At 46.2% G+C, this 26,873-nt stretch overlaps 2 protein-coding genes, 3 long non-coding RNA genes and 1 pseudogene across 9 annotated transcripts in view; 3 read left to right on the top strand and 3 right to left on the bottom strand.

The window, feature by feature from the left end:
• LOC144335948 (uncharacterized) overlaps positions 1 to 5,118 on the top strand; it is a 50,203-nt gene extending 45,085 nt beyond the window's left edge. The window contains exon 2 of the long non-coding RNA XR_013407267.1: positions 4,595 to 5,118. This is a non-coding gene — a long non-coding RNA (uncharacterized LOC144335948). The remainder of the gene's footprint in view (positions 1 to 4,594) is intronic.
• GRB2 (growth factor receptor bound protein 2) overlaps positions 1 to 23,880 on the top strand; it is an 88,128-nt gene extending 64,248 nt beyond the window's left edge. For 4 of the 5 annotated variants that reach the window (XM_015120312.3, XM_028836787.2, XM_077972769.1 and 1 more), the window contains 4 exons: positions 10,657 to 10,754; positions 15,667 to 15,789; positions 20,126 to 20,294; positions 21,403 to 23,880. In XM_015120312.3, the coding sequence (XP_014975798.1) occupies positions 10,657 to 10,754; positions 15,667 to 15,789; positions 20,126 to 20,294; positions 21,403 to 21,588 (576 nt within the window). In that variant the 3' untranslated portion in view covers positions 21,589 to 23,880. The remainder of the gene's footprint in view (positions 1 to 10,656; positions 10,755 to 15,666; positions 15,790 to 20,125; positions 20,295 to 21,402) is intronic. The other variant, XM_077972772.1, reaches the window with a different exon arrangement.
• LOC144335942 (uncharacterized) overlaps positions 1 to 26,873 on the bottom strand; it is a 59,392-nt gene that overhangs the window by 26,532 nt on the left and 5,987 nt on the right. The window lies entirely within an intron of this gene.
• On the bottom strand, positions 5,162 to 6,798 carry LOC106994132 (large ribosomal subunit protein eL42-like). Its single transcript, XM_077969670.1, has 2 exons — positions 6,791 to 6,798; positions 5,162 to 5,677 (listed from the first exon to the last, which is right to left on the bottom strand). The coding sequence occupies exons 1-2, from the start codon at positions 6,796 to 6,798 to the stop codon at positions 5,311 to 5,313; spliced, it is 375 nt and encodes a 124-aa protein (XP_077825796.1). The 3' UTR covers positions 5,162 to 5,310.
• On the bottom strand, positions 17,394 to 25,550 carry LOC144335946 (uncharacterized). The gene is made up of 4 exons (XR_013407265.1): positions 25,444 to 25,550; positions 24,442 to 24,842; positions 19,836 to 20,518; positions 17,394 to 17,451 (listed from the first exon to the last, which is right to left on the bottom strand). It is a non-coding gene; the product is annotated as an uncharacterized LOC144335946 (long non-coding RNA).
• Positions 22,574 to 23,643, top strand: LOC106994133 (uncharacterized; annotated as a pseudogene).

Below are 26,873 nucleotides of genomic sequence, written 5' to 3'. Positions count from 1 at the left end.
GCCAGGATGGTCTCGATCTCCCGACCTCGTGATCCGCCCGTCTCGGCCTCCCAAAGTGCTGGGATTACAGGCTTGAGCCACCGCGCCCGGCCCAGTCTTTTAGTTAATAGCAGCCAAATCTGGCCAAGAGAACAATCTATCCCTCTGTTTGCAAGTTGCAGAGTCTGCCGTGTTCCTTCTACTCATAATCCAAACAGACTAAGCAGAGCTAAAGATGCAGACAGGGAATAACCAAGTTCACAGTTCATCTGGCATGTTTTCCTGATACCACCTAAACTGGAGTTAAGTCATCGTGTTTGGTGTTTGGAAGTCAGCTATTTTCTGTTGAATTGATGCCTGCCATAGTACCCATAACTCCCCGTTCCTGACATCCATCACACTGATGTGCCTGGCAACTTTCTAGTTCCTGAGCTCCTTGGGAGGGGTGTCCATTTTATCCTCAGTTCACCGAGCTCAGAGCTTGGTCTTTGTCTAGTACAGGTCATCATATGATTGTTGAATTTTTCAAATACACAGATTTTTCTTGAAACCTCTGGATCTCTGTGTGTCTACGTAGGTCTCTTTCTACCCCCTCCCTTCCTCTCCTTTCTTCTCCCTACTCCTGCAGTTGAAATTCTGACATTCCAAAAGCATTTCAGCTCCACCAAATAGGACTTGCACGTGTGACAAAACGCAAAACAGTTATTTTGAATGGAAACTTTTTGTACCCCTTCGGTAGAAGTTTATTTTGGGGTATTGTCTATGCGTTTAGGTTTCGCTGCCTCCAGATTTATCTGGGTGGAGTAATATCACATAAGTGTGAACTACCTTCCTGTTTTGTTAAAAATGAGCAATTTCTCTTGATGATAAGAGGTCAGCTGAAGAGGTTGATGAGTATAACCTAATTATCTTTTGAACTAAAATATTTCTCAGAGAAAGAAATATCCTGTAATTTGGTTAGTCGTCTTAATTGTTCATCTTCTAACGTGTGAACATTATGAAGAAATTTTTTTAATGCATGAATAGTCCTGGTCTGTTAATGTGATCGTTTTTCTCCATCAACCTAGTTGCTGGTCAGTGGGTGAATCAAAAAGTCCAAGGTCTTCCAGACTGTTTCATACAAATTTTGCTGGAAGAGTTGTAGCTATTAAAATTACCACCCTGCAAAAGTCTGTGACAAGTCAGACAGGCAGACCAAATCAGAATTAGACATCACATTGCCAGGAAGCGCCCCATCCTGAGAGGGATTAGTAGGACATGTGTAGAAACACTTACACCTCCTCTCTCCCTAGTCCAGCCCCCTTTATCCCTGTCATACTGAAAGTTCCCTTCTCTCTCCACCCACCCCCACTCCTTCCCAAGCTTATACCTTTTTTTTTTTTTTTTTGAGACAAGGTTTCTCTCTGTCACCCCAGCTAGAGTACAGTGGTGCAATCACAGCTCACTGCAGGCCTGGACCTCCCAGGCTCAAGCAATCCTCCCACCTCCACCTCCTGAGTAGTTGGGACTACAGGTGCACACCACCATGCCAGCCTAATTGTTTAATATTTTGTAGAAACATGGTCTCCCTGTACCCTCTAGGCTGGACTCAAACTCCGAGGCTCAAGACGTCCTCCCACCTTGGCTTCCTGGAGTGCTGAAATTACAGGTGTGAGCCACCGCACCCGGCCTACATCTTTTTATCTTAGACAAAGAAGTAGGTGGCCTTGTGGAAAGGTACTCCACATAGCCTTTAGGCAGGGTGCTTAAGTTACAGGAAGACTGATTGTCTAATTCTGTTACCTCCTTTACCTCTCCTTGCTTGGATCAACAAACTCATGACAATCAGTCTTTCTAGGATCTATTTAAGAGGTTCTTGTTTATCACCAAGAATGTACAAATTGACTGGGCGTGGTGGCTCATTCCTGTATTCCCAGCACTTTGGGAGGCTGAGGTGGGAGGATCGCTTGAGCCTAGGAATTGGAAAACAGCCTGGCATCATATCAAGACCCTCGTCTCAAGTTTTTATTAAAAAGGTAGAGAGAGAATGTATAAATTATTGTAGACCCAGCTTGCTCTAGGGCCCTGAACGTATTACTTAGAACATTTAGAACAAAGCCCCCACATGTAAGTCAGTTCCCCAAAATATGCTAGATACCATACTAAGAGCTGTGAGGAAGACAAATGAGAACTGGATATGGAGCCAGCTTCACTGCTTGCGGGTTAGTTTGGGAGGGGGCCAAGTCATAGCAGCACATGGTACAAAATAGTGATAGACGAGATACCATTAGGGGATTATATTGTTGACAGTAATCCTCCATTAAATACTATAAGATTGAAGCAGAGAGAAACGTGACCAGGGTGGTTGTAAGCTCTGAACTGAATTTTGAAAGATTTCAATAGACAAGGAAAAGTACAGACAAGCGGTGGGGAGGAGTACAGTGTGTTTAGAGGTCGGTGAGTTGACTAGCTGACTGCACGACAGGGCTCATTTGGAGAAGCAATGGATGATCAGAGCAGATAGTTGGTGATGGCCAAATTATGAAAACCGGAATGCCAGGCTATATTTGCACCTGTAGAAGGATACTTAAGGCTTTTTAACAGAAAAATGGCAGTGGTTAACTTTGGGGGCACTTAAGCCTTGTTGCCTGGACATTTGGTGGGTTCCCATCTCCTGACTCGCCGATGTTCCCCTTTCACACTGATCCTCACTTTGAGCAGCTACTTTTCAGAAAGGTGGCAGTTGGAAAGAAAGCAGTATTCATGGGGCATGACTCCTTCCTTCGTAGGCAGAGGGAAGTATAAAGTAATGAATGATTTTTACCATGGAAAGTTGGAGTTTGGGGACTTTGTCCTCTTGCCTGTCTTTCCTTCCTCCTCCCCTCTTTTTTCTTCCTTTCTTTTAAAAACGTTTAAAAGGTGCTAAGCCAGAACCTCTCATCATTCCATCACCAGGGGTCAGGAGGTGTACTTGACTAACAAATACCCTTTGTTTTTCTTTTGTGATTTTTTTTTTTTTTTAATGGAGTCACTCTGTCACCCAGGCTGGAGTGCAATGGCATGATCTCAGTTCACTGCAACCTGTGCCTCCTGGCTTCAAGCGATTCTCCTGCCTCAGCCTCCTGAGTAGCTGGGATTACAGGCGCCCACCACCACACCCAGCAGATTTTTTATATTTTTACTAGAGACGGGGTTTCACCATGTTGGCCAGGCTGATCTCAAACTCCTGACCTCAGGTGATCCACTCGCCTCAGCCTCCCAAAGTGCTGGGATTACAGGCGTGAGGCACCGCGCCCGGCCAGGAGAGTTTTAAAACTTCATAAATGCATTTCATTTCTTCTCAACTTTCTGGTTGTTAAAAGTCAAGTACCTATCACCTGGCCTGGTTGGCGAAGATGCTTTTCAGATTTTTGTTGAGCCGTGGCCTTGCTGTAGTTGCAGTCATTCCAAATGGAGACTGATCTGCTCGGCAAATGTGAGAACTGTTCTCTCTGTGTTCCTGGGTGAGCAATTCAAGCTCTCTGTGGGACTGGGAACCTTAATTATTGAACTACCTTTGCTGGTTATCTCATCACTAAAATTCTTAATAGTTTATCTGCACTGTGGGTGTTTTTCATGATTTGGCACACAGCATAGCAGGCAGCATTGCCAAGATGTTTTTCATGTTGCAGAAAAACTGTAACAGATGGAGGTGGTGATTGTAAAGCACTTATTTAAAGTGTTAGTAATGAATCACTATAGCTTGAAACTGAGTCAGTTAGCCATACTAAGGGAAGTTGAAGAGCATTCTAATAACTTCTAATAAAATATGTAATCAGGCACCTGAAGAGAACTGACTTTGAGTGGCTTCCCAGTACTGTTACCCCCGCCAGGGCCCTTAGAATTTGTTCCTAGGGGTTAAAGTCTTTTAAAAGCATGCGTGCATGTGTGTTTTCTCTTTTCTAGGAACTTGAAATTATGTAGTAGATACCACTAGAATTCTTGAAATTTGTCTTCAAGTCATAGCAGAATTTCAGTATTGCTCCTTTTTGATTGACTGAGTGATACTCAGGAGTTAGACTAGTTTTACCTGGGTTCTTTGAATAACTGGGGACACCGCACTGGCTTATGTTGAATTTCTGCACTGCAGGGACCAGCTATAAATAGTGTTTTTGGTTTTTTACATGTTAAGAGCTTGAAAATGTAATTCTTCCCATCATTCATGCACAAATGCTCTCACACAAATTGCTTCACAGATTGATAAAACTTTGAATAATTTTTCCCTGAAGAAATGTTGAACTTTCTGCAAGCTGTTGCAACTGGAGTGCTTGTTGAAAGGCTTGATGGGACCATAAATGTACAGCTTATTTCTTTAAAAAAAAAATGATTTCGGCCGGGCGCGGTGGCTCAAGCCTGTAATCCCAGCACTTTGGGAGGCCGAGATGGGCAGATCACGAGGTCAGGAGATCGAGACCATCCTGGCTAACACGGTGAAACCCCGTCTCTACTAAAAAATACAAAAAACTAGCCGCGCGAGGTGGCTGGCGCCTGTAGTCCCAGCTACTCGGGAGGCTGAGGCAGGAGAATAGCGTAAACCCGGGAGGCGGAGCTTGCAGTGAGCTGAGATCCGGCCACTGCACTCCAGTCTGGGCGACAGAGCAAGACTCCGTCTCAAAAAAAAAAAAAAAAAAAAAAAAAAAAAAAAAAAAAAGATTTCTATTTTTTATTCATTTTCAGATGACTGAATATGTTCAGGCTAGAAAATACCCCCTTATTTCAAAATGCAGCAATCTATAAACAAAATACTTGCCATTTTTCTAAATGACACCTTTTTCTATAATTTGTATAGAAAATTAATTGCAAGGACTGGGTGCTGTGGCTGACGCCTGTAATTCCAACACTTTGGGAGGCCGAGGTGGGTGGATCCCTTGAGGTCAGGAGTTTGAGACCACCCTGGCCAATATGGCGAAACTCCATTTCTACTAAAAATACAAAAACATTAGCCACGTGTGGTAGCTGGCGCCTGTAATCCTAGCTACTTGGGAGGCTGAGGCACGAGAATTACTTGAACCCAGGAAGCAGAGATGGCAGTGAGCTGAGATGGCGCCATTGCACTCCAGCCTGGGTAACAAGAGCAAAACTCCGTCTCAAAAAAAAAAAAAAAAAAAAGGAAAAGAAAAATTTATATATCATTATAGTTAAGTGAATTTTCACAAACAAAACACACCCAGGTCAGGAAATGTGAGATAAACAGCACCTCCGGAGTTCCTTCATGTCCCCTTCCATTGACTTGTACATATATATATATATATTTTTTGAAGTGAACATAAACTCAAGATTTTATTGTCTTCATAATAAAACAAAAGATTACACTTAGAACTGGATCACTTGGCCCTTTCTCTTCTTATCTTCTCCCAGTTCAAAATGCTTGCATCTTTTAATAGCCAGCATTCTCTTAGATCTGCAGTTGGGCTCAACGCACTCAAGCCTTAGCACAGTCTTTGTGGTTTCAGCCTTTTTCCGGAAAATCAGCTTAGTCTGCCCACCGTAGCCACTCTGCTTCCTGTCATAACGCCGCTTTCCCTGGGCATACAGAGAATCCTTGCCCCTCTTGTACTGTGTCACTTCGTGGGGTTGGTGCTTGCCACACTTCTTACAGAGAGTCCAGCGAGTTGTAGGAACGTTGACCGTTTGCGTGAGTGTTATCAGCACAGAAAGGACTTGTATATTTTTAATTCCTCTGTAGAAAGCTCACCTCATTCCTCATCTCTTAAATTTCTTCCTGATTTGGGCTCTTAACATTATTTTCAGTCTCTTTGCAAAAAAAAGAACTCTCTTCACTGAAACTTGTCTCTTCCTACTTTCATAATCTCATCTCTTGATCAATCTGCTTCCGTTAAACCAAAGTGTCTTGTGTGGCTACAAAGTCATAACTCGAGGGAATATGGGGGTTGGAATAGAAAATGCAGCTGTGGGGTAGTAGCTAAAAACATTCCTTAGAGATTTTAAAGCTGAAGGAAACTTTTTTTGTGAACTCACCCATGGATTTGTGCAGAGGGAGTGAATAAGCAAGTGAAGACACGGTGATGGGAGCAGCTTGCTCATGCTCAGGAGTCTGAGTAGGCCTTTAAAAATTATTTGTGGCCAAGCACGGTGGCTCCTTTCTATAATCCCAGCACTTTGGGAGGCCAAGGTGGGCAGATCACCTGAGGCCAGGAGTTTGAGACCAGCCTGGCCAACATGGTGAAACCTTGTCTCTACTAGAAATACAAAAATTAGCTGGGTATGGTGGCGCACACCTGTAATCCCAGCTGCTTGGGAGGCTGAGGCCCTTGAATCGCTTGAACCCGGGAGGTGGAGGTTGCAGTGAGCTGAGATCATGCCACTCCACTCCAGCCTGGGTGACAGAGCAACAGAGCAAGACTCTCTCAAAAAAAAAAAAAAAAAAAATTACATTTTTAAAAACATTAATTCCATGTTTTCCTGCTTTCTGGGGGAGAAAAACATACTAAACGCCAAGTAATAATTTTTATTCTGTAGACAGCCATAGTTCTAAGTTGATGTCAAATCTGGGAGTTGCCCTGGAGTTGTGTTTTTTGGGGGAGGGGACACTTTTTAGGGAGATTTGCCTCTGTCTTGGTGAAGGTGACAAGAAGACAGTGTAGCTCTATGAACTCCTGGCAGGTAAATAGTTAGCTTTTTCTGCAAAGTTATTGGTCACAAACCGAAAGTGTCCCTTTCTAATGATTACTTTGTTCTGTTTTGATGCACAAATAGGTTACAAGCAGCTCTTTGTCAGTCTGACTCTCCTCTGTCTTCCAAGAACAAGTGTATACAGTAAAAGTAGACATACCTCACCATTTCAGGAGTTAAGACATTTTCAAAAACTCCTCATAGCTGGTATGGTTGCATGCACCTGTAGTCCCAGCTACTCCAGCCTGAGCAACATAGTGAAACTCTGTCTCTGAAATGAAATAATAAATATTGTTTATAAGCCTGTGGGGTTTTTATTATTACTATAGGATGATGCTTTATAAGATCATTATTAGACCACATTTTCCTTCTAGACCTTATTTTTGGTAGATCACAGAATCCTGGCCTTAAATAACTTTTAAAGTAGCTCCTTTTCTCAAAGGCTATTCAGAGTTTTCTGTGCTGCCAGTACAGGGGCAGGTGGTGGTGGCCTGGCAGGATTGAAGCGCACTTTCCCTCCTCAAACTTGTCCTTGGTGTGTACTTTATAATTGTCTATCAATGCAGCACCATTGCTGGCCGCAGCGCAATGCAGTGGTTTTAAAATGAAGATTTTAAAATTATGAGTGTATCTTGCATATATTGTTTTATCTCATTCCAGTGTTTAATGTAATTTAAGAGAAATGAAATGACGACTAAAAGATTTTCATCAATACTCTTAATGTGTGTGTGACTCTTGGAAACTTTGAATACGCTGGGATTTACCAGTAGCTAATTTTTTTGAGAGTTTGCTACACATATTTATTAGCTCTTGCAGGATTTACCACCTTATCCTAAGCATTGAAACCCAGTGTCTGGCACCTGCAGCCAGAGTTTGGCAAGCATAGCAGATAAACACCAGCATTGCAAAGCTCTGCAGGGCATACCCTCTATTAAGAAAGAAATTAGCCTAGAGTAGTCATTAAGGCAGCCTGGCCAGTTGTTGATTATCTGTCATTCTTATCTACCCTTTCTATTGCATCTCACTTTGAATGGCAGTACACAGACAGCACTCACTTTAGAGCAATCCAGCTTCTAATTGGCTCTGAGTACAGCATTCATTGTTCAACATCTTGAATAAATCGTTTTGTAAAGAATTTTACCAGTTTCCTCTCAGAACTTTGTTATGTAGTGTAGATTACCACTGTACTAGCCAACATTTTCCTGGGCCCACCATTTTGGGGTTGTATTCACATTTCTGTTTTATCTTTTACCAACCTTATGCCTTCCGCCCTTTGCCTTTCGTTGTAAGTCTAGAATTCATAGGGTGGCTTTCACACTGTACCTGATTCTGTTCTGCGCTGTATATACTAGTCCCCCCTTACCTGCGGCCAGTTGCAGTCCAACATATATATAATATATTTCGGCCAAGCGCAGCGGCTCACACCTGTAATTTCAACACTTAGGTAAGCTGAAGCAGGAGGATACTTGAACCCAGGAGTTCAAGACCAGCCTGGGCAACATGGCAAGTGCCTGTAGTCCCAGGTACTCAGGAGGCTGAGATGGGAGGATCGCTTGAACCCAGGAAATTGAGATGCCATGAGCTGTGATGGGGCCACTGTACTCCAGCGTGGGCAGCAGAGCAAGACCCTGACTCAAAAGCAGAAAAAAAGATATTTTGAGAGAGAACACATTCACATAAATTTTTATTACAGTATATTGTTACAACTTTTCTTTTACACTTTTTAAATATAAAGACAGGGTTTCACTATGTTGCCCAGGCTGGTCCTAAACTCCTGGGCTAAAGCAGTCTTCCCACCTTAGCCTTCCAGACTGCCAGGATTAATTATAGGTAGGACTGGCATGGTGGCTCACACCTGTAATTCTAGCACTTTGGGAGGCTGAGGCAGGAGAATCCCTTGAGTATAGGAGTTCAAGAATAGCCTGGGCAAAATAAATAAATAAATCTAAAAATCTAAAAAATAATAATAAACTTATAGGTATGTGTATAGTGTAGGAAAAAGCATAGCATATCTAGAGTCCTGTACTATCCATGGTTTCAGGCACCCACTGGAGGTCTTGAAACGTGTCCATCATGATAAGGAGGACTACTGTATTACTGTACACATTACAGTGTCATGGCCTGGCCTATCTGTGCAATTCGAGAGGCAGCATTGGAGAGAACGGTCATTGGGAATACGAAAGTCTGGACGTGATGTTAGCTCTCTGGGGTCACTACCTCATAACCTGGGGTGGCCATTGGTCTGTTTTTTTACATCTGTAGAATGCAGTGGTTCAGTTACAGGATTTCCAAGGCGTTTGCCTGAATTGTGCTGGTTGATATACATTCAGCACTATCTGACTTTAATACAGTGTGGCATTTGGGTTATTGAACTGAGTAGGATTTGCCATGCTTTTTCCTTAAAATAGTTGTCCCATACGAGGGCCTATGGTTGTCCTCAGAAGCAGCAGTGCTGTGGAGCTGTTTGGCGGTGACCCATACTTGCAGTAACCAAGAGAAGCCATGAGGGGATCAGGACTTTATCACCGTAGATTCTGGAGGTCGGTTGGAAGATCTCTAGAGGAGTCTAATAAAAGGTTCTGTAGATGCTCAGTTCTACTGTGTCACCTGTCTCTCCCAGAGAGCAGACTTTGTCTTCGTCAGGCTCCCTTATTCTCCTTTGTGTTTGCCATTTTCCAGAACCTCCTCTCCAGGTTTCTCTCTTAGAAAAAACAAACAAAACAAAAAAACTGGCCGGGCACAGTGGCTCACACCTGTAATCCCAGCAGTTTGAGAGGCCAAGGTGGTCAGATCACCTGAGGCCAGGAGTTCAAGACCAACCTGGCCAACATGGTGAAACCCCATCTGAAGGGGTGGCCTGCCCCTCCACACCTGTGGGTGTTTCTCGTAAGGTGGAACGAGAGACTTGAGAAAAGAAATAAGACACAGAGACAAAGTATAGAGAAAGAAAAGCGGGGCCCAGGGGACCGGCGCTCAGCTTACAGAGGACCCACGCCGGCCCCGGTCTCTGAGTTCCCTTAGTATTTATTGATAATTATCTTTACCATCTTAAAGACAGGGGAGTGGCAGGACAATAGGATCAAAGAAAAAAGAGGAAATCGGCAGTAAGACATATGAACAAACACCTCTGTGACATGAATAAGTTCAAAGGACAATGCTGTGCCTTGAGATGCATATGCAAACATCTCCATAAACCTTTTAGCAGCATACTTTCAGTCTATCACATGGGGAGAAACCTTAGACAATATCTAGCTTTCCTAGGCAGAGGTCCCTGCGACCTTTGGCCGTGTACGTGTCTCTGGGTAGTTGAAATTAAGAGAATGGTGATAACTTTTAACCAGCAAGCTACCTTCAGGCATTTGTTTAACAAAGACACATCCTGCACAGCCCAAAATCCATTAAACCTTGAGTCACCACAACACATGTCTCTTGCAAAGGACAAGGTTGGGGGTAGGGTCACAGATTAACAGCATCACAAATACAGAACAAAATGGAGTCTCTTATGTCTACTTCTTTCTATATAGACACAGTAACAGGCTGATCTCTCTTCCTTTTCCCCACACCCGTCTCTTCTAAAAATACAAAAATTAGCTGGGCAATGTGGCATGCACCTGTAATCCCAGCTATTGGGAGGCTGTGGCAGGAGAATCACCTGAACCCAGGAGGTAGAGGTTGCAGTGAGCCGAGATCGCGCCACTGCACTTCAACCTGGGCAACAGAGCGAGACTCCATCTGAAAAAAGAAAGAAAACTAACTCTTGCCATTCTTCTTTCTCCTTCCTTACTGAGGGTTTCATTCCAGATGTTTGGGAGCCTGACTTTTCATTTTCAGAGATAATTTCTGTTTCATTTTGACAGAGTTTAACATAATGCCGGTTGTTTGAAGTTACAAGGAGTCTTATATCCGTATAACTGATAATACTTTGAATGAAACCGTTCACAAACCTAAAAGGCAGCATAATTGTAACTACCTTTTTAAAGGGAAAAGGAAATGATTGGGGTTTTTTGTTGTCTTATTTCTTTTCAGGTTTTGAATGAAGAATGTGATCAGAACTGGTACAAGGCAGAGCTTAATGGAAAAGACGGCTTCATTCCCAAGAACTACATAGAAATGAAACCACATCCGTGAGTTGAGTTCCATTAGTCTTGCAAGGGTTGGACCCACCTCCTTGTTTCAAACACTCTTTTTAAAACTGAGATCACTGGGATGGATGTCATACTTTTTATTCACGTTTCTAGGGAATTAACAAAGGATATTGATCGTACATGTTAACAGTATATAATAATACATAATAGTCAATAATATTATATATTTTAGATTGATAATTTAAAGCTTTCCGTGATCTTCAAAAATAAAACAATAGTTGTGCGGGTCCGTAATTCTTTTTCTGTTCAACATGTCTCAGGGCCAGATATGTTTCATAATTCTGCATTTTTTTTGAGTTTTGGAAAAGGTACTTAGATGATTTTGTGTTTATATGTGCTAATCCTGTGGGACAGTATCTTAATATCTTTGTATCCCCAGAGCACAGTGCTTGGCCTCTAATAGTTCTCAATAATTGTTTATCCTAGTGTTCCTACTTCTGAGAGAACAAAATAGGCTGTCCTCCAGGCTGCTGGGAGCAGTCAATATTTTTAATTTTTTTCAGAAGCTACCCCTGCCACGATTTTATTGATAACGCAACATAGTGGAACCCCAGGAGCTCCTGCAGACCACTGTCCTCCCATCCTCACCTACCCCTCATTCACGGGCCCTGCTGCTAGCACAGAAGCAGTTGTTGGCTTGCCTTGCAAGTGTGTCAGGGGAGCCAAGGCTTTCCACGCTTAGACTAGAATGCCATTGGACATTGTCCGCTTGCTTTTACACCAGCTGGTGGCGGAGACTTTCAGGTGGCTTGTTGCATCTTGAGTGAGAGGGGCCTGTTGGATCACAGCACATCCTCCCCAGGTCCCATATAAGTCACATAATTTATGAACTTCTGTTTCCTTCAGTCGTCCTGAAAAGAAACTGTAGGTCAAGGTTTGGCTAAACTTTTTCTGTGAAGAGCCAGATAGCAAGTAATTTGGGCTTTGTGGGCTGCATACAATCCTGTCAAATATTCCTCGTAAAAATTTTCTTTTAACAATCGAGTAGAAATTTTAAAAACAGTCTTAGATTATGGGCAGATTTCGGCCAAAGGCCATTGTTTGCTGGCTCCTTCATTAGATCCAAACACAACATCGACTTCAGTTCCCTTTTATTTTCATGTGTTCAGATTGAAAGGGAATTCAACAGAACATCATACTATACTTCTTATATGACATGCCTGTGGCTCGAAATTCTTATTTTTCTTCAGTGTTTCGGGTAACACAGGCATTTAAATCTGACTATTGAGGAAAGATAGGAAAGGCTACCTTCCTTGGAAAGTTGTAGTTACTGCCAGGCTGACTGGGACAGTCACTCCCTTGCCTTGACCTTTTGCCCCCACTATGAAGAACTTTAGAAGAATTGATTGAGAAGCGTCCAGCACAGGCTCAGCTGTGTTGTTATTTTCAGACTCTGGCCAAAGGTTGGGCAGTGCTTAGCCACTCTGAGCTCTGAAAAGGCAACTAGCAACTGAAAAACCCTTATTTATTCAGGTCTACCATATTGCTGACAAAGAGCATGCTTGTGCCTGTGTAGGGTGCGGCCTTGCAGACGCGGTTGCTGTTGTATAGGGCTGCTCTGTGACTGGATGCTTGTGTGTATAGGGTCAGGGTCCGCACCAGGCCTTCTCCCCATCCTACCACCTCCTGGTTTTTTTGGGTTTTGTTGGGGGGGGTTGGGGGGCAGGAGTTATGGAGGAAGAGGGAAGCATAAAATGGAACACCATGTCAATTAATACAGCATTCAAGTTAACAAATTAGACACAGACCACAAAATGATTGTTGGCATTAGTGCTGCAGCGTGAGTTGTATATGCTTGAGGGGTGGATCCAAATGTGTGCTTTTCACGTTACATGCATATGGATAGGAGCCTATAGGATGTAGTAAAGAATTATATTGGAAAATTAGCCTTCTCCCCCCACCCCCTTAGCTCTCGCCCTTGCTATTTCTGTTGTGTAAGCCCACTTTTTTCTGGTTGTTTTTTGTTGTTGTTGTTGTTGTTGTTGTTCTTTTTATGAGACGGAGTCTTGCTCTGTCGCGCAGGCTGGAGTGCAGTGGCACCATCTCAGCTCACCACAACCTCCGCCTGCTGGGTTCAAGTGGTTCTCATGCCTCAGCCTCCCGAGTAGCTGGGACTACAGGCGAGTGCCTCCACTCCCAGCAGATTTTTGTATTTTTAGTAGAAATGGGGTTTCACCGTGTTGGCCAAGCTGATCTCAAAGTCTTGGCCTCAAGTGCTGGGATTACAGATGTGAGCCACTGCACCCTGCCAAAGCCCATCTTTTTTTTTTTTTTTTGAGACGGAGTCTTGCTCTGTCGCCAGGCTAGAGTGCTGTGACACGATCTTGGCTCACTGCAACCTCCAACTCCCTGGTTCAAGGGATTCTCCTGCCTCTGCCTTCTGAGTAGCTGGAATTACAGGCATGTGCCACCATACTAGTTTTGTATTTTTTAATAGAGATGGGGTTTCTCCATGTTGGTAAGGATGGTCTCGAACTCCTGACCTCAGGTGATCCACCCACCTCAGCCTCCCAAAGTGCTGGAATTGCAGGCATGAGCCACCGCACCCAGCCTCCTATTTATTTATTTATTTATTTATTGAGACAGACTCTCACTCTGTTGCCCAGGCTGGAGTGCAGTGGCGCAGTCTTGGCTCACTACAACCTCCGCCTCCCAGGTTCAAGTGATTCTCCTGCCTCAGCCTCCCGAGTAGCTGGGATTACAGGTGCCCGTCTAATTTTTCTATTTTTGGTAGAAACCGGGTTTCACCATGTTGGCCAGGCTGGTCTCAAACTCCTGACCTCAAGTGATTCGCCCCACCTCAGCCTCCCAAAGTGTTGGGATTACAGGTGTGAGCCACGGGCACCCAACCTGTCCTTTTATATTTAGAGAGCATTCTATTCTAGTGATACGTGATTTCTCTTGTGTGGCCTGATTTCCAGGCACTGCAGGCCCTAGCCTTGAGTTATTTGCAGAAGCAGGAGGATCTATTATCCCAGCTCCTCAGCAGCCTGGCAGTAGAGTATGCAAAATGAGAAAGACTCCAGCAGGTAGATGTCAGACTATTCATAGTTACTAAGGGTCCCTAGAGGCTGACACACACACACAAGGACAAAGTTACTAAGGGAGGCTTCTAAATGCATCCTTCCTAGCAGTTCACATCTTTCTGTTTGAATTTGAGTATAGTATATTATTTTAGGGACATCTTCCAATATGGTTGCTTATAAGTAAGATATGTAAGTTAGTCGGGCGCAGTGGCTCACGACTGTAATCCTAGCAGGTTGGGAGGCCGAGGCAGGCAGATCTTGAGGTTGGGAATTCAAGACCAGCCTGGCCAATATGGTGAAACCCCGTCTCTACTAAAAATACAAAAATTAGCCGGGCATGGTGGTAACCACCTGTAATCCCAGCTACTGGGGAAGCTGAGGCAGAATTGCTTGAACCCAGGAGTTGAAGGTTACAGTTAGCCAAGATCGTGCCACTGCACTCCAGCCTGGGTGACAGAGTGAGACTCTGTCTAAAAAAAAAAAAAAACAAAAAAAAAAACGGCCAGACGCGGTGGCTCACACCTGTTGTAATCCCAGCACTTTGGGAGGCCAAGGCAGGCGGATCAACAAGGTTAGGAGATCGAGACCATCCTGGCTAACATGGTGAAACCCCATCTTTACTAAAAATACAAAATATTAGCTGGGCATGGTGGCGGGCCCCCTATAGTCCCAGCTACTCAGCTGCTTAGGAGGCTGAGACAGGAGAATGGCATGAACCCGGGAGGCAGAGCTTGTAGTGAGCCGAGATCACGCCACTGCACTCCAGCCTGGGCGACAGAGTGAGATTCCTTCTCAAAAAAAATAAATAAATAAAAGATACATAAGTCAGATTTACAACTTTAATGGACTAGCTGGTCCATTAAAAGGACTTTTCATATCAAATTAGCATATTAAATGAATGCCGGTTTCCATGTAAATAGGTCTTTATTTGCTATAACTTTTGCTTTTAAAATTGATAACTAAAGACAATTTTAAGAGAACATGGTTTTCACAGTTTCTCCTTCCTAATTAGTTATAGTTTTCATTTGAAATAGCTGGGCAGCTTGACTTTAAGCTCTTGTAGAAGTGTTCCTCTCCTCTTCCTCTTGATAAGCCACAGCCAGTTGCTTCACAGTTTTTCATGAATTTAGCCACTTTTTCTTCTGGCCAAGGTGAATCAGCAATTGGGAACAAAAGAGTCTGCAACTTGCCTCAAAAATCTGAATTTTGCAGCTAACTACTGCACATATGGTAAATTACAATATTCCTAGTGGCTTCTGAAAGCTGAACTCTGAGCAGTGACCACAGAGGCAGGCCTTGAGAGGAATGCTGACCTTAGTTACTGGTAGAGGCACCCTCATACCGTCTGAACCTTTTGCCTTTGGGCTGTTAGCAGAAGTAACCCTGCCTCCAGCTCCTGGCCTTCCAGCTTTCCTCCCCACTTTCCCTTAGTCCCACTGTGGTGAAGCCAGGACCTTATCACATGGCTGCAGGAAGGGGCCAGTCTCTCCTTGGCCAGTTCATCCCGTACACCAAACCTAAAGGCCTGGGCTTTTCCCCAGACACCTTTGTCATGAGTCAGTAGGGAGTCCAGGGCGCTTTGACCTGGAAGACCCATTTTCAAATGTCTTCCTCTATAGAAAGAGTGACCCATGATTAGTGCCTTGGGTGAGTCGCTTTCTGGGAAATGGAGTAGGGTAAAGACCTTTGAAGGTCCATCTCTGGGGACCTGACCCAATGTCGATCTTGGGCACTGTGAGGCTGGAGGATGAGGAGGGAGGCCCCTTCCTCTGGCAAGGAGTGTTGTGTTACTCAAATTTCGAAGGCTGGATATCCCGTTTCTTTGTGGGGAAGCAGATGTTGACCAGCTTGCCTTCCTTCCTTAGGTGGTTTTTTGGCAAAATCCCCAGAGCCAAGGCAGAAGAAATGCTTAGCAAACAGCGGCACGATGGGGCCTTTCTTATCCGAGAGAGTGAGAGCGCTCCTGGGGACTTCTCCCTCTCTGTCAAGTAAGTATTTCCTGCTGCAGTTGCCTGGAATCCTGTCTCTGACTGATCCAAATTGTGAAGCCATCGGTGAGGTGCCTGGCTACACACAAAATGGTGGAGGCTTAGCCTAAACAGTATCTTCATTTCACATTAAAATCCTAATTTCTGGCTCCTCTCAAAATGAGTTCTAGAAGCACTGGATGTAGATTCCCATGTGGACACAGCCTTCAGGAGGTGAGCAGCACACCTGCAGGCAGCTGGAGCCTGCCAGTTTTCCCTAGTGCCCAGCACTCCTGAGCTTCTGCCCTCTGAGGGATTCCCGCAGTTCTCTCAAATGGAATAGTGGTGCGCCTGTCGGCTGCCTTGGCTTGCCTTGCTCAGATCCCCTGGCTTAAATCCACCAGCCCCATCCTAGGCCCTCACAGTCACTTAAGAAGGCTGCTGCAGGGGATTTGGGGCTCGCATTTCCCGGTGGAAAGTTGAGGTGTGAAAGGGAGCAGGTAAGCAGGGAATGGAGAAGACAAGAAGTTCTGTCGCCATGGAGAATTGTGGAGAATAGAAATCAGCACTTGAAGATTCTCAACAATTCGCACCTCATCTGTGAAGTCAGGATTTTGAATTAAATTGTTATTTCTTTTTTTTTTTTTTTTTTTTTTGAGACGGAGTCTTGCTCTGTCACCCAGGCTGGAGTGCAGTGGCCGGATCTCACTGCAAGCTCCGCCTCCTGGGTTTACGCCATTCTCCTGCCTCAGCCTCCCGCCTGCCTCAGCCACCGCGCCCGGCCTAAATTGTTATTTCTATATGTTTTTTACTTTCAGTTCTTTTCTAGTTAATGTATTATCATAAGACCCTCCCCAGGAGTCTGACAGATCACTTCATCACTTATATATAAAGAAGTGATTAGGTTCAACATTCAGATCACTACTTAATTTACATTACATTAAGATTGTTTTTGAGGCCGGGCCTGGGTGGCTCAAGCCTGTAATCCCAGCACTTTGGGAGGCCGAGACGGGCGGATCACTAGGTCAGGAGATCGAGACCATCCTGGCTAACACGGTGAAACCCCGTCTCTACTAAAAAATAAAAAAAACTAGCCGGGCAAGGTGGCAGGCGCCTGTAGTCCCAGCTACTCAGGAGGCTGAGACAGGAGAATGGCCCGAACCCGGGAGGCGGAGCTTGCAGTGAGCTGAGATCCGGCCACTGCACTCCAGCCTGGGCGACAGAGCGAGACTCCGTCTCAAAAAAAAAAAAAAAAAAAAAAAAAAGAAACCTCGTCTCTACTAAAAAATACAAAAAACTAGCCAGGTGAGGTGGCAGGCGCCTGTAGTCCCAGCTACTCAGGAGGCTGAGGCAGGAGAATGGCGTAAACCTGGGAGGCGGAGCTTGCAGTGAGCTGAGATCCGGCCACTGCACTCCAGCCTGGGCAACAGAGCCAGACTCTGTCTCAAAAAAAAAAAAAAAATGAACTGACCAGCCTGGCCAATATGGTGAAACCCCGTCTCTACTAAAAATAGAAAATAACGCAGGCATAGTGGCACACACCCGTAGGCCCAGCAACTCAGGAGGTTAAAGCCAGAGAATCAGTCGAATCCAGGAGGCGGAGGTTGTAGTGAGGCGAGATGGCGCCACTGCACTTCAGCCTGGGCGACGAGCAAAACTCTGTCTCAAAAAAATTTTAAAAAGCTGGGGACAGTGGCTCACACCTGTAATCCTAGCACTTTGGGAGGCCAAGGCATGCGGATCACCTGAGGTCAGGAGTTCGAGACCAGCCTGGCCAACATGGTGAAACCCTGTCTCTACTAAAAAAAATACAAAAATGGCCTGGACTTGGTGGCATGCATGTGCCTGTAATCCCAGCTACTCAGGAGGCTGAGACAGGAGAATCACTTGAACCCGGGAGGAGGATGAGCCAAGATCACGCCACTACACTCCAGCCTGAGTGACAGAGCAAGACTATGTCTCAAAAAAAAGAATAAATGAATGAACTGAGTATCTTATTTGGTTTTAGAATCACTTAATGTGTGATTAAAATGTAGATTTTTTTTTGAAATGTAGATTTTAAATTTATAGTTGTGGCCCAGCATGGTGGCTTAAGCCTGTAATTCCAGCACTTTGGGAGGCAGAGGCGGGTGGATTGCCTGAGCTCAGGAGTTCGCTACCAGCCTGAGCAACATGGCAAAACCCCATCTCTGCAAAAATCGAAAATTAGCCAGGCGTGGTGGCTCTTGCCTGTAGTCTCAGCTATTTTGGGGACTGAGGTGGGAGGATTGCTTGAGCCTCGGAGGTCGAGGCTGCAGTGAGCCAAGATCATACCACTGCACTCCAGCCTGGGTAAAAGAGCAAGACTCCATCTTTAAAAAAGAAAAGAAAAACTGTCACCTGTCTTTCTTTAGTTTTATGCTGACCCAAATGTAACTGAAACCATATAAAATGAGGGGAACAAGCAATAAATCACTGGGTGGTGGCCAAAACCACGGGGGCAGCCACGTGCTCGGCTGGAGGCTGCCTGTTTGCTCAGCAGAAGCTCTCAAACTTCCATTTTCTCAAGTAGAATCTTTTAAGGATTTAATGCATTTATTGTTTTAGAAGCAAAACAGGTGTCATGACTCTCTTTAACAACACACACACCCCTTTGCAAAAGAGGTTCAAGAATCAACAGTCTTCAGATGTTTCTTAGTTTTAGGATGTTTTGAGCCTGTGATTTGAAACACAGTAGTTAGCATGCTGCTCATTATTGGGGCCCTGGGCTTTTTTAGAAACCACCTGCGTTGCATGGGTGGAAGTAGGCCTCTGTGGGGCCAGAAGTGCCGTGGGATATACCCTTGCTAATGAAGCTTTCACCTTTCACATTTTGTCTTACATGTAAAAGCAGTATTTTTTCCAAATGCGGGGCATCTTGTGCTCACTGGCTTCCTTGAAGCTCAGTGCTGCCACCTGCTGGATTGATTTTCTGACGCCTTTAGTTTCCGTCAGCTGAAAGACTAAAGGACTGAAGGAGAGGAGGGACTCCATTCATTGAACAAGCACTCTCGGAGAATGCCTTTTTTTTTTTTTTTGAGACGGAGTCTCGTTTGTCACCCAGGCTGGAGTACAGTGTCCCAATCTCGGCTCACTGCAAGCTCTGCCTCCTAGGTGCAAGCGATTCTCCTGCCTCAGCCTTCTGAGTAGCTGGGACTACAGGCACGTGCACATGCCACCACACCTGGCTAAATTTTTGTATTTTTAGTAGAGATGGGGTTTCACCGTGTTAGCCAAGATGGTCTCAATCTCCTGACCTTGTGATCCGCCCACCTCGGCCTCCCAAAGTGCTGGGATTACAGGCGTGAGCCACCGCGCCTGGCCGAGAATGCCTTTTTGAGCGCCTGGCCAGGTGAACAGGACAGGCAGAAGCGCCCTCGCTGGGCTGGTGTTCTAGCCAAATATCCTGTGACGGACCCTGTGAGCTAGTACCAGCCAGCCACACTGTTGCTGGTTTTGCTAGCCAGTGTAAAAGGGTGTGATCTGGTGATGGAGAAGCTTTTGGGTTTCGAAGCCTGGGCCTCTTTTATTGTGCCAGTGTGTCCTTTCATTCAGAGACCTTTTCCCCGTGAGTGGATCTAAAATTCCTGAATGGAAAACATGACTTGGAACTATTCGCAGTTACGAGAGAATTGTTGAAAGTATTTCCAGCCCTCCTCACCTTCTTCCTGCATATAACATTTTAAATTATTTTTTTATTCAAAGGAAGTTAAGTCACACTTCTTTGTCTTAAGTAAGGCTGTTTTATTTGTTAGGGTTCAGGGCACATGGACTGTTTTTTTCTTTTTTTTTGAGACAGAGTTTCACTCTTGTTACCCAGGCTGGAGTGCAGTGGCGCAATCTCAGCTCACTGCAACCTCCGCCTCCTGGGTTCAAGTGATTCTCCTGCCTTGGTGTCCCGAGTAGCCGGGATTACAGGCATGCACCACCACGCCCAGCTACTTTTGTATTTTTAGTAGAGATGGGGTTTCTCCATGTTGATCAGGCTGGTCTCGAAATCCCAAACTCAAGTGATCTGCCCGCCTTGGCCTCCAAAGTGTTGGGATTACAGGTGTGAGCCACCGTGCCCAGCCTGGACTCTTTATCTTACAAACATCTTCAGAATGAGAGTGACTGATGGCCTGTCCCTGTCTGGTTTCTTCATGTTGTCCTGGTGCCCATCAGTCATAGGGAGGGGTCTGTTCCAGGGACACGCAGTGAGGAAGCTTGTTACTCTGCAGTCCCTGAGGAGTGCTGCCGGGACAGTGGTTCTCTCAAGATATCGCTTATATGGGCAGATAGCCTTCGATTTGCCAGGTTAGAGCCTTTAGCCGGTCCATGTGCTCTCTGTCCCTCCCAGGTTTGGAAACGATGTGCAGCACTTCAAGGTGCTCCGAGACGGAGCCGGCAAGTACTTCCTCTGGGTGGTGAAGTTCAATTCTTTGAATGAGCTGGTGGATTATCACAGATCTACATCTGTCTCCAGAAACCAGCAGATATTCCTGCGGGACATAGAACAGGTGCCACAGGTAAGCCTCATCAGGGTGAGATGGGATCATTTTAGAAATTAAGAATAGCTCCTCAGTGTGCATTCCTGTGGGAAGGGGGAGGTGACCCTCAATCAACATGCAGGCGCCCTTCAGGGATTGCCACTGGGGCTTCTGTGCTCGTTACTGAACACGTTACCTTCCATTCACACTAAAAATTTCTTGTTTCTGGCCCAGCGTAGTAGCTCATGCCAGTAATCCCAGCACTTTGGGAGGCTGAGGCAGGCAGATCACTTGAGGTCAAGAGCTTGAGACTAGCCTGGCCAACATGGTGAAACCCTGTCTCTACTAAAAATACAAAAATTAGCCAGATGTGGTGGCGCCCACCTGCGCTTGGGAAGCTGAGATGGAAAAATCGCTTGAACCCAGGAGGTGGAGGTCACAGTGAGCTGAGATTGTACCACCGCACTCCAACCTGGGTGACAGAGGGAGACTCCATCTCAAAAAAAAAAAAAAAAAAAAAAAAAAAAGAAAGATTTGTTGTTTTAAATATAGGATTTTTGCTTTTCCAGAGGCAGTGTGTAGCCAGCTTGCCAGTCTCTCTAGGGAGATGGTCTTTAACACACCCACCCAAAGATCCTGTCCCTGGAGGCAAATTATGAGGAAAACTATGCTTGTGAGGGAGTGAGGTCGGCACCGTTCCTGTCCCTCGAGCCCTGGTCATAAGTTACAGTTAGAGTCCCTTATGTTATGCGAGCTCCAGAATTTTAGGCTCTAATATCTTAAGGGTGTGGTAGAAGGGATTTGCAGATTCTGGGCCCACAGCCTAAACACAGACGGCTGTTTCTGAAGAACTTTCCCCTCCAAGCACTGCCTGCCCTCTACTTGATAATATGGCACAGTTGGCCACCCTCCTCTGGGAGACATACTCTAGCATTTTCTGAGCACTGGGAAAGATCACACTAAACCCGCTTGGCCTGTAAACTTAGAAGAGGTAAGAATAAATGGGGGGTTGGGAGATGGGAGGTGAGTTTAGAAAACATGGAGAATTTGGCACTCATTCGTTTCCCCCTGGAACCCGTCTGGCCTCGGAGGTGGCCGGCCACAGACCAGGAATGCAATATGGGTTTTTCCTGCTCCTGTTTTGCAGCAGCCGACATACGTCCAGGCCCTCTTTGACTTTGATCCTCAGGAGGATGGAGAGCTGGGCTTCCGCCGGGGAGATTTTATCCATGTCATGGATAACTCAGACCCCAACTGGTGGAAAGGAGCTTGCCACGGGCAGACCGGCATGTTTCCCCGCAATTACGTCACCCCCGTGAACCGGAACGTCTAAGAATCAAGAAGCAATTATTTAAAGAAAGTGAAAAATGTAAAACACATACAAAAGAATTAAACCCACAAGCTGCCACTAACAGCAGCCTGTGAGGGAGTGCAGAACACCTGGCCGGGTCACCCTGTGACCCTCTCACTTTGGTTGGAACTTTAGGGGGTGGGAGGGGGCGTTGGATTTAAAAATGCCAAAACTTACCTATAAATTAAGAAGAGTTTTTATTACAAATTTTCACTGCTGCTCCTCTTTCCCCTCCTTTGCCCTTTTTTTCATCCTTTTTTCTCTTCTGTCCATCAGTGCATGACGTTTAAGGCCACGTATAGTCCTAGCTGACGCCAATAATAAAAGACAAGAAACCAAGTGGGCTGGTATTCTCTCTATGCAAAATGTCTGTTTTAGTTGGAATGACTGAAAGAAGAACCACTGTTTCTGTGTTCTTCGTATATACACACAAAAAGGAGCGGGCAGGGCAGCTCGACACCTTTGCTGTTTAACTTCCTCCAGAGGAGGGGGCTTGTAGGAATCTGCCTTCCAGCCCAGACCCCCAGTGTATTTTGTCCAAGTTGGCAGTAGAGTGGGGTAGAAGGAAAGCATGTCGCTGCCTCCATGGCTTCCCTAGAAAGCCTGCCTGGGCCGGGCAGCGTGGTGGCTCACGCCTGTAATCCCAGCACTTTGGGAGGCCAAGGTGGGTGGATCACAAAGTCAGGAGTTCGAGACCAACCTAGCCAACATGGCAAAACCCTGTCTGTACTAAAAATACAAAAATTAGCTGGGTGTGGTGGCATGCGCCTGTAATCCCAGCTACTCGGGAGCCTGAGGCAGGAGAATCACTTGAACCTGGGAGGTGGAGGTTGCAGTGAGCCGAGACCATGCCATTGTACTCCAGCCTGGGTGACAGAGCGAGGCTCCATCTCAAAAAAAAAAAAAAAGCCCTCCCAACAGCCTGTCTCTTTCCACTTTGTTGGCCCTTCCAGTGGGATTATCGAGCATGTTGTTTTTTCATAGTGCCTTTTTCCTTATTTCGAGGGTTGCTTCTGAGTGGTGGTGTTTTTTGTTTTTGTTTTTGTTTTTAATTTGTTTTGTTTTAAAATAAGTTAAAGACAGTCCAGAGCTTTTCAGCCAATTTGTCTCCTACTCTGTGTAAATATTTTTCCCTTGGGGCAGGGTAGAGCAAGGGAGACAAGCAGGAGTACAAGGTGAAGCATTCTCCTGCTTGTACTAAGCCAGGAGGCTTTAAGCTCCAGCTTTAAGGTGTGTGAGCCCCTTGGGGGTTCAGGGAACTGCTTGTCCAGGTTGCAGTGTGAGTGTGACGGGCCACCGGGGCAAGAGGGAAGGTGACCACCCAGCTCTCCCACATCCCACTGGATCTGGCTTACAGGGGGTTGGAAGCCTGTCCTCACTGTCTCAGGGGTTGTGGCCCCCACCCCATCACTATATGCACCCCTGGAACCAGCAAGCCCCAGACAAGGAGAGCGAAGGAGGAAGTCATGGGAACGCAGCCTCCAGTTGTAGCAGGTTTCACCTTATTCCTATGCTGGAGTGCACAATGAGAGTACTCACTTCTCACCTGTCTTGCTCTTAGATTGGGCTGTGGCTTTCATCCTGTGTCCCCTGACCTGTCCAGATGAGCGTGAGGGCAGCATTGGGAAGCCAGAGTGCTGCTTGTGCCTCCCTTGCCAGTGGGCTGTGTTGACTGCTGCTCCCCACCCGTACAGATGGTCCCAGGAAGCAGGGAGAGTTGGGGAAGGCAAGATTGGAAAGAAAGACCAAGGCCTCGGCAGAGATCTCTGTCTTCTCTCCACTTCTGGTCCCCTGTAGTGATGTGCCTGTAATCTTTTTCTCCACCCACTCCCCTTTCCACGACAAAAACAAGGCTGCCTCCCTCTCTCCGGAGAGTTGGTGACAGTTGGTCCTCTCGGTCCCAAAGCGGCTGATGGGAGTCTCCCTCCGACTCTGAATATGAACAGGGCCTGGGCCTGGAGCATTCGCTGTGCCAGGAGGCGGCAGCCCTTCTGGGCAGAGCCTGTCCCTGCCTTCCCTCACTCCTCATTCTGCTTCTCCTTTCCTCGCTGATGATAAAAGGAATCTGGCATTCTGCACCTGGACCATTTGATTGTTTTATTTTGGAATTGGTGTATATCATGAAGCCTTGCTGAACTAAGTTTTGTGTGTATATATTTAAAAAAAAAAATCAGTGTTTAAAGAAAGACCTATGTACTTAATCCTTTAACTCTGCGGATAGCATTTGGTAGGTAGTGATTAACTGTGAATAATAAACATACAATGAATTCTTCACTTGGTATCTTTTTTTCCCCTTGTCTGCCTTAAAAATTTAAAAACCGCCTTGGGGAGTCAGGAATCTTGGGTCCTTATTTCAGACTCCCAGCTTACATCCCCCTAGGGGAGCATGTGGGGCTCACAGGCCCTCCTGGGAGCGATGCCCATAGTTAGCTGTCAGGAACTCCTGGGGAGCCTATTAATAGTACAGAATTGCAAACCGCCCCCCATCCTTGGACATTAACTTTGAGGACACAGACATGCCCCGCTGTTTCTGATGTAGAGAAACCACTGACCACGCTTTGGGGACTCTGGTCTAGACCAAGGACTTTGGGAGGATAAAGAGCTTGGCTTATTTCGTTCTCCTGTTCTCTGTGTTAAACAAGGAGAAGGACAGAAACACCTATGAAGAAATGATTCTGATGTGCTAAGTAAGTAAAACCTACTTGTTTGCTCAATAGGCTGCTTTTAGGGTGAGACGAGGCATGTTTACACACACGTTGGCTACAGAGGCAAAGAATACTTAACAAAAAAGCAATGAGGGCTAGCCATGGTAGCTCATGCCTGTAATCCCAGCACTTTGGGAGGTCAAAGTGGGGGATCACTTGAGCCCAGAAGTTTGAGACCAATCTGGGCAGCATAGGGAGACTCCCCGCCTCTCTACAAAAAGCAAATTAGCCAGATGCAGTGGCACACGCCTGTAGTTACAATTACTTGGGAGGCTGAGGTGGATCACTGGAGCCCAGGAGGTCAAGGCCACAGTGAGCTGTGGTTGCACCACTGCACTCCAGCCTGGGCATCAGGGTGAGACCTTGTCTCAAAAAAGTAATAAAAAGGGCCGGGCGCGGTGGCTCACGCCTGTAATCCCAGCACTTTGGGAGGCCGAGGCGGGCGGATCACAAGGTCAGGAGATCGAGACAATGGTGAAACCCCGTCTCTACTAAAAATACAAAAAATTAGCCGGGCGCGGTTGTGGGCGCCTGTAGTCCAAGCTACTCGGGAGGCTGAGGCAGGAGAATGGCGTGAACCCGGGAGGCGGAGCTTGCAGTGAGCTGAGATCCGGCCACTGCACTCCAGCCTGGGCGACAGAGCGAGACTCCGTCTCAAAAAAAAAAAAAAAAAAAAAGTAATAAAAAAGGGCCAGGCATGGTGGCTCATGCCTGTAATCCCAGCGCTTTCGGAGACTGAGGCGGGTGGATCAGGAGGTCAGGAGTTCAAGACCAGCCTAGCCAACATAGTGAAACCCCATCTATACTAAAAATAAAAAACTTAGCGAGGCATGGTGGCGGGCACCTGTAATCCCAGCTACTCGGGAGGCTGAAGCAGGAGAATCGCTTGAACCCAGAAGGTGGAGGTTACAGTGAGCCAAGATCGTGCCACTGCACTCCAGCCTGGGTGACAGAGCAAGATTCCGTCTCAAAAAAAGGTAATAAGGGCCAGGCTCAGTGGCTTACACCTGTAATCCCAACACTGAGAGGCCGAGGCAGGTGGATTGCTTGAGCTCAAGAATGCCAGACCAGCCTAGGCAACATGGTGAAACCCCATGTCTACCAAAAATGACCTGAGTGTGGTGATGCACACCTGTGGTCTCAGCTACTCAGGAGGCTGAGGTGGAGGTTGCAGTGAGCTGAGGTCGTGCCACAGCACTCCAGCCTGAGAGACCTATCACCAAAAAAAAAAAAAAAATACCCAAGAAATCCTGACTTGAATTCTTGGTTTAACCACACTGAGCAGGGGAGGTCTGTGGGTCATTTTGTTTTGTGACAGGGTCTTTATCTGCCACCCAGGCTGGAGTGCCGTGGTGCGATCATAACTCACTGCAGACTCAATCTCCTGGGCTCAAGTGATCGTCTCAGCCTCCCAGGTAGCTGGGACTACAGGCATACGCTACTGCACCCGGCTCATTTCATTCTTTTGTACAGTGGGGTCTGTGTTTCCCAGGCTGATCTCAGACTCCTGGGCTCAAGATATCCCCCAACCCTTGGCTTCTCAAAGTGCTGGGAATCCAGGCGTGTGTGTGTGCGTATGTGCCTGGCCTGGGATGTTTTTGACCCTCCCCTGCAGTAGCTATATGTGATAAGGATCTTGACCCAGCGAGAGTCAAGGCTGCTAGTCCTGTGGTCCACTTGGGCTGGCCTCCTTGAAGCTGAGCAGAAATTTACAAAATGGAGCTATTTAATTGAAAAGGCTGGGCATGGTGACTCATTTAGCCTCATTTGAGGCTGTTTGCTCAATTTGTCCCCTCCCTCGCATTTGACTTGTTTCAGAATTAATGGGAAAATCACCACTTTTCTGTGATCAGCAGCAGTTTGGTCACAGATTTCTTAGTGATTGTATCTCCCTCCTCAGGGATCCAGGATTCCTGGGAAGGCATCTGGGTGGGGTGCCTTGGGAATTCTCCCAGCCTCTTCCAGGAGCCTTCTGGCCAGTGCAGGCGTGATCTCAGCTCACTGCAAGCTCCACCTCCTGGGTTCACACCATTCTCCTGCCTCAGCCTCCCAAGTAGCTGGGACTACAGGTGCCCTCCACCACACCTGGCTAATTTTGTTTTTGTATTTTCAGTAAAGACAAGATTTCACCGTGTTAGCCAGGATGGTCTCAATCTCCTGACCTTGTAATCCACCCGCCTCGGCCTCACAAAGTGCTGGGATTAAAGGCGTGAGCCACTGCGCCTGGCTGGAAATACTTGAGATACTGTGTGTACATGTGTAATAAATACAAATTCCCCAGACCAGAGCCACATTTTATACTCATGAATAAAGAGAAAGATGCACATGGCTTAAGATGTGTTCATTGGGAGCTTCTGAAGCTTAGCCCCAGTCTGGTGGGGTCCTGGCTCCTCCCTGCAGTCAGCTGTGCCAAGGCAGATGAATCGTGCTCACCCCTAGGAAGGCTGGTGTCAGAATCCCAAATAATGGCTTTCCTTGGGGGTACTTATCACCACTGAAGAAATAAGAGTACAGGCCAGGCATGGTGGCTCACACCTGAAATCCCAGCACTTTGGGAGTCTG

Source organism: Macaca mulatta, chromosome 16 (assembly GCF_049350105.2).
Source record: "Macaca mulatta isolate MMU2019108-1 chromosome 16, T2T-MMU8v2.0, whole genome shotgun sequence".
Classification (NCBI taxonomy): domain Eukaryota; kingdom Metazoa; phylum Chordata; class Mammalia; order Primates; family Cercopithecidae; genus Macaca; species Macaca mulatta.
The sequence above is the reverse complement of the archived record's forward strand: the minus strand, read 5'-3'. Positions and strand labels throughout refer to the sequence as shown.